The sequence below is a fragment of the Haemaphysalis longicornis genome, unplaced genomic scaffold (genome assembly GCF_048455015.1).
Source record: "Haemaphysalis longicornis isolate Haplotype H1 unplaced genomic scaffold, Haemaphysalis longicornis Haplotype H1 scaffold_14, whole genome shotgun sequence".
Classification (NCBI taxonomy): Eukaryota; Metazoa; Arthropoda; class Arachnida; order Ixodida; family Ixodidae; genus Haemaphysalis; species Haemaphysalis longicornis.
In genome coordinates, this window is record NW_027526245.1 from 31,796,609 (window position 1) to 31,814,097 (window position 17,489).

The 17,489-nt window shown below is 47.9% G+C and overlaps 1 protein-coding gene across 1 annotated transcript in view; it reads right to left on the reverse strand.

The window, feature by feature from the left end:
- Positions 1-675: 675 nt before the first annotated feature.
- LOC144165228 (scoloptoxin SSD20-like) overlaps positions 676-17,489 on the reverse strand; it is a 36,349-nt gene continuing 19,535 nt past the window's right edge. The window contains exon 2 of the mRNA XM_077695346.1: positions 676-981. Within this exon, the coding sequence (XP_077551472.1) occupies positions 829-981 (153 nt within the window). The 3' untranslated portion in view covers positions 676-828. The remainder of the gene's footprint in view (positions 982-17,489) is intronic.

Genomic DNA, 17,489 nt, shown 5'->3' on the forward strand with positions numbered 1-17,489 from the left:
GACCTTTAACGTGCGCCGAAATCTCGTACACACGGGCGTTTTTGCTTTTCGTCTCCATCAAAAAAGCGGCCGCCGCGGCCGGGAATCGAAAACACCGTGATAGTCATGAAGGCTGCGTACAGCTTGCCTACCTTCAACTCTTACGCGTTATGTTGAGCTTCCTTCATTTTTTGGTAGTAATGATCAACTCTACCTCACCTTTACCCGTTCGCCCTATCATGTGTGTTTCTGGCAGTAGTACCCGCCGTGGTAGCTCAGTGGCTAAAGCCTTGTGCTGCTGAGCTCAAGGACTCGGGCTCTGCCTTAACCATGGCAGCGGCTTCTCACATGAGCTTTGTTCCGAGATTTGCGCCCACGTGAAAATTCCAAGGCGGTCAAAATTATTTCAGAGCCCTCAGCTACGGCGCACCCAAAGCCAGGTGTAGCCTCAGCACATTAAACTGCTAATTTGATTTTGTTTGCTCACAGCAGTAGCACCACGCATTCGCGCGCGCAGACAAACACACGAACACATGCGCTCAAACGCACATGCACACATGCGCACAATGTATATATAAATCAACAAATCCCCGTAGAATCCTGGCACCTTTAACAAGAATGATAAAAGCAGCATTCAAATAGCAAACACAGTACAATGCGTTCGAATGCGTTTAGTTCCTTATTTTTTATGCAGATATATTACAATAAAGCTGATGTTGACAAAGTTGTGAAGACAAACATTAAACGCGCAGATCTTTTCCAAACAGAGACTAGCTATTTTTGAAGTAATCAGGAACGCCTTCTGTGCTGCGTTGACGGCTTGAGCACGTTGGCGGCACTATGGTCAGTCTATCCACCGCCCATTCCGCCTGGCACGCCACTGCGGAAGTCGTGGTAGGCGCTGTACGCTTGCGGATGCGTCCGAAGCAGGGCGACCACGTCGCCCTTCCAGTGGACCGTAGCCAGCTTGTGACCGCGGGCGCTCAGTTGACCCACCACGTCCTGTTGATAGAGTGCAAAAGGAATGCAGCCGCACAAATGATTGTCGAAACACAATAAACGCCAAAAGTCGTAAGCATGAATATTGCATAGGCAGAGCTCCGGTCCAGCCTTTTATGAACCGAAACCGCACAATGATGATGACTATGTGCACGCGAAGCAGAAGCAGCTCTACGCCACTGCGTCATGTTGGGAATTTACCGGTGATGCAATGGAAAGTTTTGCTTGAGGTGCAAATCTGTCCTAACACCAATTCTTCCATCTTTGTGAGGGCAGCCGCAAGGCCAAAATTATCCTCAGAATATTCCTGCGAAGGGTACATTTTATATCCATTTAAAAATCAGCCGTAGAGCTAAGACACAAACCCATCCAGATTTTCTAAAATTTTCCCTTTTCAGACCTTTGCAGCAAGAACTCTCTGTCGACCAAGCAAACGTCTTCAACCATTAACGCCAAATTCGTAAGCATTAATACTTTGCGGCGGGAAAATCTGACTTCTACCTAAAATACAGCCGGCTACGACGGGTAGCTGTAATGCTTTCTCAAAATTTCCCTTTGTAGAAGCTTATTCCAGTGTGGGCGTTCCTCTTAAACTCCTCAAATGAACATATATCATGCCCCACGGTCGCCCATGTAAATCAGCGAAAAAATTTGACAAATTCGTGCCTGCAGGGATTGCTGTACGCATGCTTTGTTATGCCCACCCGACTTGCAGCCTGAGGAACGTGGTGACACATCATCTTGAAAGAACGACGACCAAAGGAGACGGAAAGTTGTGCGCGAGAAGGTTTAGTTTCCAGTGGCCTCTGTTCCCTTTCTCTTCAAGGGACCCCTCATTTAGGCTACGGTCCTTTTTCTTAATAACAATGTATTCTCATGATAATGAGACTGTTCTGCCTCCAAAAAACTGTCATTGCCTTTATTTGCATCTTGTCCGCATCTCCGGCAGTCGTAGAACATCAGTGCTTACAGTGCTGCAACTATGCTTCCCCTATAAAAGGGTGGAAACATAAAAGTTCCCCGCAAACTTTAATAATTGGTTTTGTACAAACTTCTCGAAATCCCAAAATGTTTTGTAAAGTTTTGACGAGAAGCACTGATAGCCAGCGCTTTTGCGAGCTGCGTCGTCTCCTTATAAAATAAGGCGCTAAAATCTTGGCATGGTTGCATTTAGGAAGGGCCCTCCGCACTCTGTCACATTTCTTAACGGCGCAGAGATAATGTTCGCACTCTGCGCGTCCGATGAACTGCGGCGCGTGAGAAACTAAACCCGTCCTACAAACCCTTGAGAAAATGTCTGCGGTTTATCTTGCTTAAACCGGTTATGCAAGCGAAATAAACCGAACCGCAGGCGACCCACCGAGCGATACGCCTAGCCGAACGTTCGTACTGCGAGCACTCACTACCGCCATAGAGAAATTGCTTTCTCTATGCTACCGCTATTCACGGTCGGGATGGAGGAGCGGCGGGCGCGCACTTTCGCGTTCGCCGCTCCTCCAGTGCGGCCGTGCGCTATTTTATCAGGAGGCGTCGTCCAAGTCTGAGGTGACGCGTTCGTTCCTTCGTACAACGCTTGTTGCTGTCGTCTTTTTGCATCCTTCTCCCGACGCGCGCTCGCCGAATTTCCCGTTCTTCCCCCGTTTCCGTCTGCCGCTTTGCCCGCCCGTACTTACATTTTAAATGCAGAGCATTTCTTAGCCTCGCCTCTTCCTGCGTCGGACGGCGTCCACAGCTCCGCGTCCGCAGCAGGTGCGCCTCTCCTCCTTCCCTCCTCTCTCTCAACAGCAGCTGGCGCGCGCATGCTGTTCGCTCCGTCGCGGTCTCGGCGTAACAGGTGCGTGATAGCAGCGCGGTGGGGCGTGGAACAGGGGGGTAAAGCGAGCTCCGAGACCGTACGAATCGTGGGCGCTGACATGATACAATTCCCATGGTTGCCAGATCAATTGTATTCAGCCTTCTAAAAAGTTGTTCCGTAATTATTTAACTAAAACAATGAACTGAAGCAAAATAGTTACAAATAATTGCCTCAGTAATTAAAACTAGCTTTTTAAAAAACTTTTAGTGTAATTAAGCTCTAATTAGTGGAGAAAGAGTAAGTGCGTAGTTCAGTTTTGGTTTCGATTTTCATTAAGTGTGCTAGGAAGTGGCGGGGCCCTTGCGCCTGACTTGCGCAGTGTGTGTGTGCAGTCTCCAGCTCAGATCTGCGTGCGTACAAAATGCGTACAACTGGTACAACTCGGATGCACGCGCTGAGCAAGTGCCTCCCCGGGTGCTTGCGATGCTGGCATTCTTTCTTTGCCCCTGAACTGACGCCGGAACAGCGATTCCGATCTGACCTTGGCTACCGCAAGTTCACTACAGTCTACGGAGTGGCAGCCAGCGATCGTTCCCGTTGGAAGAGAAATAAAAGGAGCTTTTATAATCGTTCGGTTCCAGTTGTTTTAGTCATGCAACTTCTTACAGCTCTTCGTGCTTCGAACTTTCTCGCAAACGTTCGTGAAGGTAGAACGAAAAAATAGGTAACGAAATGCGATTTCTTTTTTAATCCGTCACAATAGATCAATAAGTCAATGTTCTCTCCTCGCGCGCTCTGTGCGGTAAATTACTGCCCATTCAATGCAGCGCATTCAGTCCCGCAAGCTTTCCCTTTAAAGTGGTGGAAAGCAGCTAACTTGACGAATACATACAGAAAGAAAAATGGGACACGCCGCGGTCTGTACTTCACATACACCCTTGGCATGCATTTCCCACTCCCTTGGCTTGCGGTCGACCGCGCTCTTTCGTTCATGTGCTTCAAAGCGCCGCGACTCACCGGCAATATCAGCGTTGGCCCGTGCGATGTTTTTTTGTGTGTGTCAATAAAGGTTTGACATTGAGCTAAAGCCACAGTTCACTTCACTTCGTTTGATAAGCATTGAGCGACTCGCAAAATGTCACAGAATGGCAAATAAAGCGGCACAGCGCAAAAATGCACGCAGATCATACGGAGATTCATTTTTCTGTGCGCCCAGTACGGATAAGCTGACTCCTTGGCGTCGTCGCGCGTGCGATCAGTCGCATTCGAGCTTGCGCGCAAGTGTTGTATGAGCGTTGCCACATCTTGCTCAAATAGTCTCAGTACATATAAGTCACACGTACGCTAAACCGAAAACACGTCGGTTACCTACCCACAGGAGATAAACTACGCAATGCTGTCGACGCCGCCTACACAAAATCCGCCTGGATAGCGGTCCGCCATGTTACAATTAATCCCGGCATGCTTCGCTAGCCGGACGCGGAAACGCCACAGTAGCACGTTACCAGATTACAACCCATCACTTTCACCGTTTTTAGTAAGCAAAAGTTCAGCTGGCAACATTCAAATCGTTGTATCATGTCTGCCACTGTGTGTCGTACGGTTCCAATGCATTGGCTCAGCGGCGCGCTTTCCCTCTAGAGTCAGTATATTATCTCTATGGCGTGGAAGGGCGCGCGCTGCTTGCGCTTGCGCGCTCTCCCCCCCGTACTGCTCTCCCTCTACTGCGCGCGCTGCACATATAAAGCGGCTAGCGGTCGCTCGTGCTTCAGTCACTGCGTTGCTCCTTCCTTCCTTGGTTGACGCTCGCTCCCACGTTTACTCGTGTCTGCTACTCCAGCATCACGGAAGAAGCGATGGAAGCAACACTGCCTTCAACCAGTACTGAGGCCCCAATGCTCTGTATTTATTCGTGTTCCCCTCGCGGGAAGGCGCGGGAATTTTTTTTAACTCCTTAGCAAGCCGAGCTGGTTGGTCCAACGCAGCTTGCCGCTTTCGCCACTAGGACAACGCGGACAACATACGGGCCAGCGTCCTCGCTTTGTCCTCCACGCCGCGCCGGCGTGAAGGAGGGAGGAGGAGTGGCCCTTGAGGGGCGCAAGCGAATCAGGTGGTATGACTTCAAGGCCAAACGCTCACTCCCTGAACCAGGAAAATATTGCTTTCGCTGTAAAAAAACGTCGCCCTGCAGCCGCCGTGTTTCGCCCGTACAAAGTCAGAGGACGAGCAAAAATGGTAAGTGGGATAAGTAAGTGCACATTTATATGTGAATAAAGTAGCCCAAACAATCAAGGACGGGGAAGACCAGCGTAGTGTTGCACTAACGAGTAAACATTTGTTGGCAGAAACGTCAACCTCTACACCTAACAAAACAAGGCACGTCAAGTGAGATCGGCGTAATCGTGCCCCGGTGTCTTGTAACGTTTTTTGTAGCGTAAGCTACACTGGCCGAGGTTGAGCAGATTCGCGTGGACCTTGGAGGGCCGTGCTGCGCAAACCCGAGCAGCATTGGATTGGATTGGATTTGGATTAGATTGGATTGGATTAAATTGGATCATATTGGATTGGAAATCCAATCCAATTGGAGTACCGGTGTGTAGAGAATTGCGTCTGCACATTTGCCGGTCTGCGCATTCCAGAGGACGGACATAATAGCAGGGTGTCGAACCGGAACCGGAACCGAACCGAAAACCGGAACCGAACCCGAATTTTTGCCCGGAACCGGAACTGAACCGGAACAGTATTCTTTCCGCCATTTTGGAACTGAACCCGAACCGGAACGAATCGAAGGAACCGTTCCGAACCGGTTCCGGGGCCTCAAAAACATTCGGTCCCTACCTTTGCCACTCGCCAGACAGAACCATGAAATATTTCGCATAGTCTGCAGTTCCCAAGGCCCATCATGTTCTCTTCTTTCTTACTATTGCCCTCAATTAAATGTAAAGTTGTCCGTATATACTATCAGTTTGCGTTAGGTACTGCCCATCTTGCCCAATTCTCTTTTACATTTAGCATAACCTAAGTTAGAACGCATATTCCGAGGCAACATATCATGGAATATTCTTCATGGTTTCTCTCTGCATGGTATTTAAAATCGTGTAAAGTTTTTAATGTGTTGTTAATTCGCATGCATCCCTGTCCGCTTATGAAGGCCTTCAGGGACACCGTCAACAATAAATCCATATATTCCACCTATTTTAGTTTGAATGGCCAGTTATATACAAACAGCACTGACACACAAACACTCGTAGTTTTTAAAATAAACTTCACTTCTGCTTGTATGCAGTGCCGTTGTGTCATTTGGTTACTGCTCTAAGAGAACGTGAGATATAAAAAAGGGGAATTCTAATTTCCACTTTTAAACTATATTTGATAGCATTTTCATGTTATCTTGAATCTGCTCAGCCTTAAACTTTAACGGCGGATGGATTTAAGTCGATTAATACGGGTTAGCGGGTAGACTGGGGTGGATTAGTTAGGTGAGTGAATGAGCTAATGTGGATTAGTTGGACTGGTGTGTTGATTAATTTGAATTCCAGGAACTAGCGAGTCAGTTAGGGCAGATTAGACGGTGGGACCACACATGATATCTTTGGGGTCTTTGGCATTTTGAAATTTTGCAGCATTCTCCATCTCGACCAATCACGAAATTTTGTCAAGCACAAAGTAGCCGCAAAGCTATGTAACGGCCACCTGAACGCTATAAAAATTATTTCTTTACGCCCGTATTGCGCTGTTATGTGGTTTCTATATTAAAATTACCATCTCGCACTAAAGTTAATAATTAATTGCCTAATGCGTATTTTATATAGATCAAAGGATTTTCAAAACGTGTATATATATGAGGTGCGACAGTTTGAAAGAAACTAAACTGAAAGAAAAAAGGGAGGAACGATCAACTGGTTTGATGCAAGAGACGTCCGATAGCATTCTTCAATACCTTCTCTTTCTTTGTGCTACCGTTCTGCAGCCTCCCACAGGTGTGGCATCTCAACCCCCGAACACAGCCTTCTTCAAGCTAAGGAAGCGGCGCCAAAACTCTTATAACAGAGTCTTAGCAGGCGTGGCCCAGCTTTTCCAACGATCGATTGCATCTTACAGCACTTACAATAATCAATCGGAGACCACCAACGAGACAGTCACGATTATATGGGCACCAGCTCATACTGGCATATCCGGCAAACAAGATCAGCAACCTCGTGGCTCGAGATTTGACCCGCTTAGCCAGCTGATGAAGCCGGGCCCGAGTGCATGCATCCTGCAGTCACAGACCAGGAAGTTACTCAGAACTATAGCCTCTTCCGTAGAACGTATTCCTCCCAGCACAAATCGCTACCGACTAACCAGGAAAGATTACTCCGCGCCCTGCGGGCATACTCCTTCCCACACACCACCATACTCCACCTCTTTGACGCGACACAGCTCTCTCAATTTCGTCGCTTGTGTGGAGAGCCTGGGAACCTCATACACATAGTAGGCGGCTGCGACAAGTGTACCGTAGATCTACCCAACCTCCACGTTTCCATAGAGATTTGGGAGACAGCCATCACCAGCTCCGGCCTTCAAGATCAGTTGCTCTTGATGGAAACGGCTGTCGATTTGGCCCCCTCGAATGAGTACACCTGTCTGAACCTTTGCCTCAATTTAATTAAACTTCATTCTCTCTCTCTCTCTCTCTCTCTCTCTCTACAAGTGATCATTACTGCTGCTTGTGACTTCAATTGGCTATTATCTCTCCTAGAGCCCAATCGCTCTCTCCGGTCGCTGAAGGGCCAATAGAAAGTTCATATCTCCGGTGGTTTCGTATTCCAATGCCGCTATATACACGCCGTCCAATGATCCTTTATAGCCGTTCTTTCTTTCCAACAGCTCTGTTAGCAGATAAAAGATAAGCAGAAAGAAATTGCTCTAAATGCCACCTGCCAGGCTTGGCAGTCAGACATTAACGCCGACGCCGGACTGTTTTCTACTTCTAGCACTGCTAATCCTTTCGTGTTAAAGCTAAAGCGCCGTTAAAACTTGGGGTAGATGAAAAGCATAGCAGACCAACCGATTTATTTACAATGCATATTTTTTTGCTTCATTGTGCGAAAATAGGGGTGCGTGCGTGCGTGCGTGCGTGCGTAACATTTGATCGATCCAAAAAAAGATGGCCAGTGCGTACCATCTCCTGCCCGCCAAAGAGACCGCCCGTTTGCCGGTAAACTACCTGCCCGCCTGCCTGCCTGCCTGCCTGCCTGCCTGCCTGCCTGCCTGCCAGGCAGAACATTCTGATGAGGATGCATGATTTTGGGACGAGGGGCGGCCCGTCACGAGCTGCCGGGGGGGGGGGGGGGAGGAGACGCAAAATGCCCCACCACGGCGACACTCCAGGGTACCAAAAACGATTGTGCACGGACGGGTCGTCTGCTTAGTAGGTCGGGGCAAAAGGCTGCCTGCAGGGAGGCTGCTCATTGCCAGAAGATTCTGGTTAGGATGCACTGATGGGTGAAGCACTGGAGGCACCGGAGCGCTGCCCGCTGGCCAGGAGGGTACATGTTCGCCTTCGAGAAGACTGTGGCGAGGACGCATTATTTGGAGACGATGTGCGGCCAGTCACCGGTCGGCGAAGGGAGTGGATCACAGGGCGGCACAGCGGTGGCTCTGAAGAGCCATGCGTTAGAGCGCAGCACTTAAGCGCAAGCTCCTGTGGTTTTGCCTAGTTTCTCAGCGTCGGCCTCGTTGTAACCGAGAGAACGAAGACGCCACCGACGATAGAGCGAGCAGGAAAGCGGAGGACCAAAGTATGGCGAAAGTGGGAGGGGAGGGCGAAATTTCCAGTCCGCGCGAGACATGCTCCACGGCAGCAGCGCCTTACGAGATAACGACAGAGTATACCGCATGCCGTCGTGCATTTGTTGTGGACGTGATCACTCCCTAAGACACAGCAGCTATGCGCCATCGCCGAGAAGACTACAGTTCGCGCTGAGCTCAAATTTCGCATCAGCGACTACCGTAATCGTCTGCCATATTTCTTGTTTCCTTAAGAAAAGAACTGTGGTCTGTAAAATTGCCGTGGTATAAGCCAAGTATAAAATAAAATTAAATCATGAAAATGAACGAACTTAAATTAATAAAGGTAAACTTGCGGGCATAAAGAGCAATGCTTTCAGATTCATACAAATAGTACCCTTAAGTGCCCCAACGAACCTTTTGTTTAGCTTCAGTTATCGTTGTAATCGTTGACCTATCTGTCACTATTTGGCCCGCATTCCGGAACGTGGGAGGGTCGTAGTACCCTCCACCCGAGGGACGACCCGCAGCGTGCTGGTGGTGACGGTGACTGACCGCGAGCAGCTCTGCTCGTCGGTGTTTATTCGCCAGCCATGCACAATGTTTCTTTCACACCGAGCCTGGCAGGGCCATGAACTTAGCGGCCAACGAAAATTGGGGAGGGGGCAGAGGCGCCACATACTCGTCAAACTACCATAGAAAGCGTTTTGCAGTAGCTTGTACGGTTAAAGGAGCTATTGAAGACTTTAGATAAACTCGCCGCGGTGGCTAAGTGGCTAAGGCGTTGCGCTGCTGAGCACACAGACGCGGGTTAGATTCCCAGCCACGGCGGCCGCTTTTCTGATGGACGCGAAAAGCGAAAACGTCCGTGTGTACGAGATTTCGGTGGACGTTAAAGATCCCCAGGTGGCCAAAATTAATCCAGAGCCCTCCACTACGGCGCGCCTCAACGTCTGCGTTGCGTCGGCGCGTTAAACCCTACAATTAATTAATTAATTAAATAATTTATTAACAAATAAAAATAAATCACCACTTTCGATATACGCTTTCACCCTTCTGCGCATCTGGAAGCACTGCGTGAACTACAGCAATTGCCAGCACAGAGCAACAGTGCGTGATTTCCTAGTCGCTGCGGATGCAGCTTCCGTTTCTGCTTCGCTTTTGTGGCTGTCTTTTTAAAGTGGCTATGAAATGCGTTCTATTCTGCAACTTAAGAAAAGCCGGCGAATAGCCGCTACACCGCTTTAATGATGTCATTCAGCAGTCGAAGAACGCCAAGACCGGGAAGGAGAGAAAAATATTTTAAGCAAATTTCCAAGTTATCTGATGAGGAGAGAGCAGTAATTTTTGGCTGCGGCACCTTGCGACCACTAATCTAAGTACAGGATGTGTTGGTTGACTACTTTCTGCAAGCATTTAGAAAAAAGGTGAAAAAAGTGTTGCAGGGTCGCTTTAGTTTGGCCAAGGCAAAATATTTCCACAAAGAAACATTCATTATGACTTGGTTTTATGGCGCCTTGATAAGGAAAGGAAAAAGGAGCACAAAAAATTAACAGAAAAAAACACGCCTACTTTTTTTCTTCGAACCCGTTTGAACCCGTTTGAACCGGTTCGAACCGGTTCGAACCGGAACGGAATGGTGCTCTGGAACTGAACCCGAACCGAACCCGAAAGGCTTGAACCCGAACCCGAACCGAACCCGAAAAAAGTCCGGTTCGACACCCTGCATAATAGCCGCGGCAAACGCACTGGTGCGGGCGTGTGCCCAGCTGTGCGCCTCCTTTGCGCAGTACCCAAGTCTAACGTTGCGCCGGACCCGCTCAATAGCCGTTTCGCGTGGCTCCCGGAGAGCCGTGCTGCGTATGCGCGAGGAGCAGTGACTGGACTGGATTGTATTGGACTGGATTGGATTGGATTGCTGAACTTTAGCTCACGCTACGTATATCCTGACATAGCCAAGCTAAGCCACTGCTAAGTTTTTTTTACGCTTGACCTCATTCGGAGACATTTCGTTCTATGAACGTTGATGACTAGCGAATACTAATTGGCAATACATGACTTAGCGGTGACAGAATATTAATGCGAAAGGTATTAACAATTCTTTTCTATCGAGCGCAGAAGCTGCACTCTTAGGCAAAAAGGACTAAAACAGGGACTAAAATACAGCTGTTAGTCTTCGCGGGCAACAGTTCATCTTCAATGGGACTATCTGTAGCAGAGTGTGTGCCGTGTGCACAAATTCGGACTAACTGTTCGTCCCCGCCGATCTATAAGGAGTAACGGGAAGACGAAACGCATGCATTTAGTCTCTTGGCTGCGTCGTTAATCCCCTAATGGCGTCGTCGTTCTCGTTGCCCTTTCGCGCATATGTCTGTGGACAGTTTCACATTTTCAAAACACAGTCATTGCAGTCAGTGGGTCCTTTACATGGTGCCACTGGGAAAAAATCTCGATGTTAATTATAAGAAAAGCGCCTAGGGTTAATAGAGCGGCGGGAAATGGCAAGAAGCGGCGATGCGTGATCGACAGACGCTTCTCGGCGAGGTTATGTTGATACGCTGTGTTTCATCCGATTCGGGCGAGGTAATAACGGCCAATGAAAGATTTCAAGCCCGTCAACATAACAGAAATATTAGTGACAATAGCAAACGTTGATCCCCAAGCGTAATGAATATGTATGTTTCACAGACGAGAAAAAACGCATTAGTTGCTGATGACAACTGGAAAATAAAACTGTTCGCTACAGGTAAGCGTCTTGAAGTTATCTTTTACACTCGGTACATAATTGCCTTGTGCACCAAAGCTCCCAATGCTGCAACTGCTGTAAAACCCAGTTGCATCTCCCAGTCCCGATCGTAGCTGGCGACGCTAACCGGAAGAATTCAGGCTAAGGAACATCAAATTTGATTTCGCCGATGCAGGAAAATATGGTCTCTTTCCCTATTGTGACACTCACACAGACGACCGCTTTCAGACACGATACCAAGAGCACTTAGCGCATGTATCGAACACTGGAAATACACTTAGTTTGCGCTAATTTGTGCGGAAACAAATCAGTCGTCCGATCACCCAGCCATCTATCTAAACAAGCGACGAGTTGATTGCTCTTAACGAGAAAAAACTGATTGTGGGGCTGTACTTATAATCGAAATGAGCAATGGTCCCTTAAGTTAGCAAAGCGCTAAGCGCAAAGCACAAATTGCGGTCACGGTCGCTTGCACGGATAGAAATTCCGGGACCACTTGCAGTGAAACCATCACCTGGCACAGCACTACACGCTCTACACATGAAAAGTATCTGCCCGTCAATCCGTCCGGCGGCGTGGTGTAGTCAGCGGCGTTCTGGCCCCCAGTGGGTGCGGACATGCGATGGCTAGCTCTGCGCTAGGCGAAAAAGCGGCTGTTTCCAGCCGCGGCGGCTGCTCTTTCGGCGAGCCAGATGGTTATCGGTCGTTGCTGCCTACTTTGCCGTCTGACGACAGCCTGAAGGCATGTGTTTTTCTGCACTGCGACCCGTCGAAGTGCCCGTACCGGATAGATAATTTCTGTGTTCCCTTCCGTGAATTGGACCTGCTGAAGGAAGTCGGAGGCATCGGGCCCCACCAGATGAACCATATTTGGCTTGTCAAGTTCCGCACCCCGGCCGCACGTGAGCGTATTTTGAAGAAAGGTTCGCTGCAAGTGAAGGGGAACTTTTGTGCCGTCATTGACCCAGTTCATCAGGATGTAAGCTTCAAGGTGCACTGGGTGCCCTTCGACATTCCTGGTGAGTGTCTGAGTAGGGCGCTGCAAGATTTCGGGGGCGTCAAGAGCGTGAAGCATGATGCGTAGGAGGAAAATGGTTTCGAGACGGCTAAATCAACCACCCGGCTTATCCAGGTGACGCTTAAGCCGGACGTCACGCCCGACGACCTACCGCACGTGTTGTCTTTCTACGGCGGCCAGGTGCTCGTCGTCGTGCCGGGACGTGCGCCACGGTGCCTTCGCTGCCGGCGTACGGGCCACATGAGACGCGAATGCCGTGTGCCGAGGTGTTTCAAGTTCCGTTCTTTCGGCCACACGGCCGACGAGTGTGTGAGCACGTACGCCAAGGTGGTGGGAGGCAATGACGGAGAACCCGAGGTCAACGAGAACTTGATGGAAGCTGAAGAAGCGGAGGTGACTCCGAGAGCCGCGACCAAGGTGGCTGATGCAAGCGAGGAAAACCATGCAGTGGCGGAGGCGGCAATGCCCCCCTAGCCGCCAAGCCAGGATGAATAAAATGAACAGGATACCGACAACGCGAAAACAACGGAACCACAGCAACCGGAAGAACGAAACAGCGCAGCCGACGTAAGCACGGTGTCCATGGACGCCAGGGATGCATCAACTAAATGACGCCGGAACGAGGGAGACGGATACACCAAGGAAAGCAACGAGCAGAAACTGAAGCGGCTGGAATACGAATCGAGAAAAGCAGCAATGACTAGAGAACCACGGGCCGCGTTTTTGACTCGTCTGCACCGGTCGAAGTAGTGGCGGTAGTGTTTCCTAGTTTTTTTATGTTGTGTGTGTGTGTGTATGTGTGTGATGCCATGCTGTCAGAGTGCAACAAACCTTCATGACTGTAAACTTGGGGACGCCGTTCAGAGTAGGGACGCTGAATGTCCGGGGATTCGGGTCAAAAAGGCCCCAGCTAAACCTTCACACCCTCATTCGAGAAAAAGATTTGGATGTCATTGGCATCGAAGAAGCTAATGTTGAGAGTGAAGTGCACGCTGACAGAATGGTAGAACCTTTTGTTTTTGCTGAGGATTTCTATGTTGCTGTAACCCACTCAGTCGGTGTTTCGGCTGATTGCTGCCTGTTGTTAATAAGGAAGTCTTTAGGTATAGTTGTGGACAGAGGTCGGCAAACTCACTCATGAGTCCACTCACTCAGACTCATTTGGACTCAAACTCACGCGTGAGTTTGAGTTTGAGTGAGCGCGAGGCTAGTGTGGCATCGTGAGTTTGAGCTTGAGTGAGTTTGAGCTGAGTGATCCCGACTGAGTTTGAGTCCGATTGAGTTTGAGTACGCCTGAGACCTAGTGAATTCTGAGTCCATTTTGAGTTCTGAGTACATTTTGAGTTTGAGTCCATTTTGAGTTCTGAGTACATTTTGAGTTTGAGTCCATTTTGAGTTTGAGTCCATTTTGAGTTCTGAGTACAATTTGAGTTTGAGTCCATTTTGAGTTCTGAGTACATTTTGAGTTTGAGTCCATTTTGAGTTTGAGTACATTTTGAGTTCTGAGTACATTTTGAGTTTGAGTACATTTTGAGTTTGATTACATATTGAGTTTTGAGTACATTTTGAGTTCTGAGTACATAGGAGTTTTGAGTCAATTTTGAGTTTGAGTACATATGAGTAGCCCAGCAGGCAGCTATGGTTGGCTGTTAAGTTCCATGCGTCACTGTGGGCTCGGAATTCAGGTAACCTGCGGGTACGGCACCAATCGCGATCTGCATGATCGGTTGGTAGGGAGGGGGTGTCTGATTTTTTTTAGTTTCTTGTTGAATTTTCATGGCCATAAGCACTTGCTGTATACCTAATTTTCGCGGCTGGGCGCGTGAGTGATAATTTTCTGGTGAGGTCATAAAAAAGGGTTGCCTTCACTTTTCCTGCTGACGGATCCACTAAGAGCGTGGGAAAGGGTGGTGGGAAAGCACACGGCGGCGTTGGCGTGCTGGTTGTTCTCCTGCTACTGTTAACGGCTTGATATACTACGGGTCACAAAGGAAGAGGTGAGAGCCGGGGTGAAATGGGGACGGGGGCTGTCCTTTCTGCTGTTTCAAATGAATTAGCTGAATTGACTGGGCAGCGCCCCTTAAGACAGAATAATGACCACATGAGATTGGGTGAAAAGTGAAACTGATGAGGCTAAGGCGTGTAGGGTATCAAATGAAAGGTCCGGATTAACTGAATCAAGCGGGGTAAATAAAAAATGTTTCCTGATTGTAGTCATCAGGCAGTCATAATGAGTCATAGATTGGGTTAAAATTCAAAATGACGCTGCGAGGGCAAGTGGGGAATCAAATTCAAGGTCTCGATGTGGGGAATCATTCGGGACGAAAATGAGTTATGGATATATCATGACGTAGTCATGGTAAGTCATAGATTCGGTTAAAATTAAAGTTCATGACGCTAGGGCGTATGGCGTATCAAATTAAAGGTCTCGATGAGGGTAATCACGTGCTTCCTGATTATTATCATGACATAGTCAAAATGGGTCATAAATTAGGTTAAAATTCACAATGATGCCACTGGGTGTCTGGGGCATCAAATTGAAGGTTCCGATAAGGGAAATCACGTGGGACAAAAGTGTGGTAGGGCTATATCATGAGATAGCCATGGTTAGTCATTGATTGGTTTAATTTCAAATTGATTCCGCTAGGATGTGATGGGTATCAAATTAATGGTCTTGATGAGCGGAATCACGTGGGAGAAATACAAAAATGCTTCCTGGTTATAACCATTAGATTGTCATGGCGAGTCTTATATTGGGGTAAAATTCGATGTGACCCCGCTAGGGCGTGTAGGGTATCAAATTTACGGTCTTGACGAGGGGAATCACTTGGTACAAATAAAAAAAAGGCTTCGTAGTTCGACTCATGAGATAGTCATTATGAGTCATAGATTGGGTTAAATTCAAGGTGAGGCCGCTGAAGCATGTGGGGCATCAAATTGAAGGTTCCAGTGAGGGGAATCACGTCGGACACCTAAATAATGCGTCCTGGTTACAGTCATGAGAGTCATCGTTATTTTGAGTGGTATGAATTCCATATGACCCCGCTATGGTGTGTGGGGTATCAAATTAAAGGTCCAGTCGAGGGGGATCACGTGGGACAAATATAAAAATGCTTCATGGTTATAATTATGAGGATATTGCAAAAGGTATATAGCAAAAGGTATAGACTCACACTCACACTCTCACTCTCAGTCTCACTCACACTCACTCTCACTCTCAGTCTCACTCTCAGTCACACTCACACTCTCACTCTCACTCTCACTCACTCTCTCACTCTCATTCTCACTCTCACACACTCACACCCACACTCTTACTCTCACTCTCACTCACACTCATACTCTCACTCTCACTCACAGGCACACTCATACTCTCACTCTCACTCACACTCACACTCTCACTCAACTCACACTCACACTCACACTCTCACTCTCTCTCACTCTCACTTTCACTCACTCTCACTTTCACTCACTCACACTCATTCTCACACTCTCACTCACACTCACACTCTCACTCACACTCTCACTATCACTCACTCACACTCACACTCTCACTCTCAGTCACACACTCACACACTCACACTCTCACTCTCACTCTCACTCACATTCCCACTCACACTCACGCTCTCACTCTCACTCTCACTCACACTTTCACTCTCACACTCACACACTAACACTCTCACTCACACTCACACTCACACTCTCACTCTCACTCACACTCACACTCACACTCTCACTCTCACACTCTCACTCTTACTTTTACTCTTACTCACACTCAGGCTAACTCTCACTCTCCCTCTCACTCATACTCATACTCACACTCACACACACTCCACTCTCACTCTCACTCTCACTCACACTCACACACCCTCACACTCTCACACTCTCACACTCACACTCTCATTCTCACTCTCACTCTCAGTCTCACCCCACTCTCACTCCACTCACACTCACCCTGTCACTCTCAGTATCACTCTCACTCACACTCACACTCTCACTCACACTCACACTCACACTCAACTCACACTCACACTCTCACTCTCACACTCTCACTCTCACTCACACTCTCACTCTACTCACTCACACTCACACTCTCACTCTCACTCTCAGTCACACACTCACACTCTCACTCTCACTCTCACTCACACTCACACTCACTCTCACACTCACACTCTCACTCTCACTCTCTCAGTGTCTCAATCTCTGTGAGGCCATTTGAGTTCTGAATTCATTTTGAGTTCTCAGCCCATTTTCAGTTTTGAGTTCATTTTGAGTTTTGAGTACATTTTGAGTTTTGAGTCCATTTTGAGTTCGAGTACATTTTGAGTTTTGAGAACATTTTGAGTTTTTAGTACATTTTGAGTTTGAGTACATTTTGAGTTTTGAGTAAATTTTGAGTTTTGAGTTCACTTTGAGTTTGAGTACATTTTGAGTTTTGAGTCCATTTTGAGTTCTGAGTCCATTTTGTGTTTGAGTACATTTTGAGTTTTGAGTCCATTTTGAGTTTGAGTACATTTTGAGTTTTGAGTACATTTCGAGTTTTGAGTCCATATTGAGTTTGAGTACATTTTGAGTTTGAGTACATTTTGAGTTTGAGTACATTTTGAGTTCTGAGTACATTTTGAGTTTTGAGTCCGAGTGAGTTCTGAGTTTTGCGCTCAATGTGAGTTTGAGTTTGAGTGAGCGCAGATGTGCTGCTCAGCATTGAGTCTGAGTTTGAGTGAGTGGTGATTCGAAAAAAAATTGTGAGTGAGTTTGAGTGAGCCGCGCCAACTTTGCCGAGGTATGGTTGTGGATAATGTTGTAAGTAGTGAAATCGGTCGATTTGTTATATGTCATTTTGTTTATAAGCGCGTAGAGTTTAGGGCATTGTGTGTGTACGCCCCAACAAAACCAAAGCCACGCTATGAATTTTTTGAAAGCCTTGAAAGCTATTTGCTAACAGAGAAAGGTTTGCTTATACTCGGTGACTTCAATTGTGTGTGCTTTCCAGAAGATAGGTCAAATGTAGAAGGGACAGTCGACCGCAGCGCGAAGCTATTCGGCAGGATTGCAGCTGATAATCTGTTAGAAGAGGTGAAAATGGTAGTGGAAGGCGGTAAAGGCGTTCGTTACACGCACTTCCAAGGTGAAAGTCACGCGCGGTTAGATCGGATTTATGTTTCTGCAGATCCGACACCAAT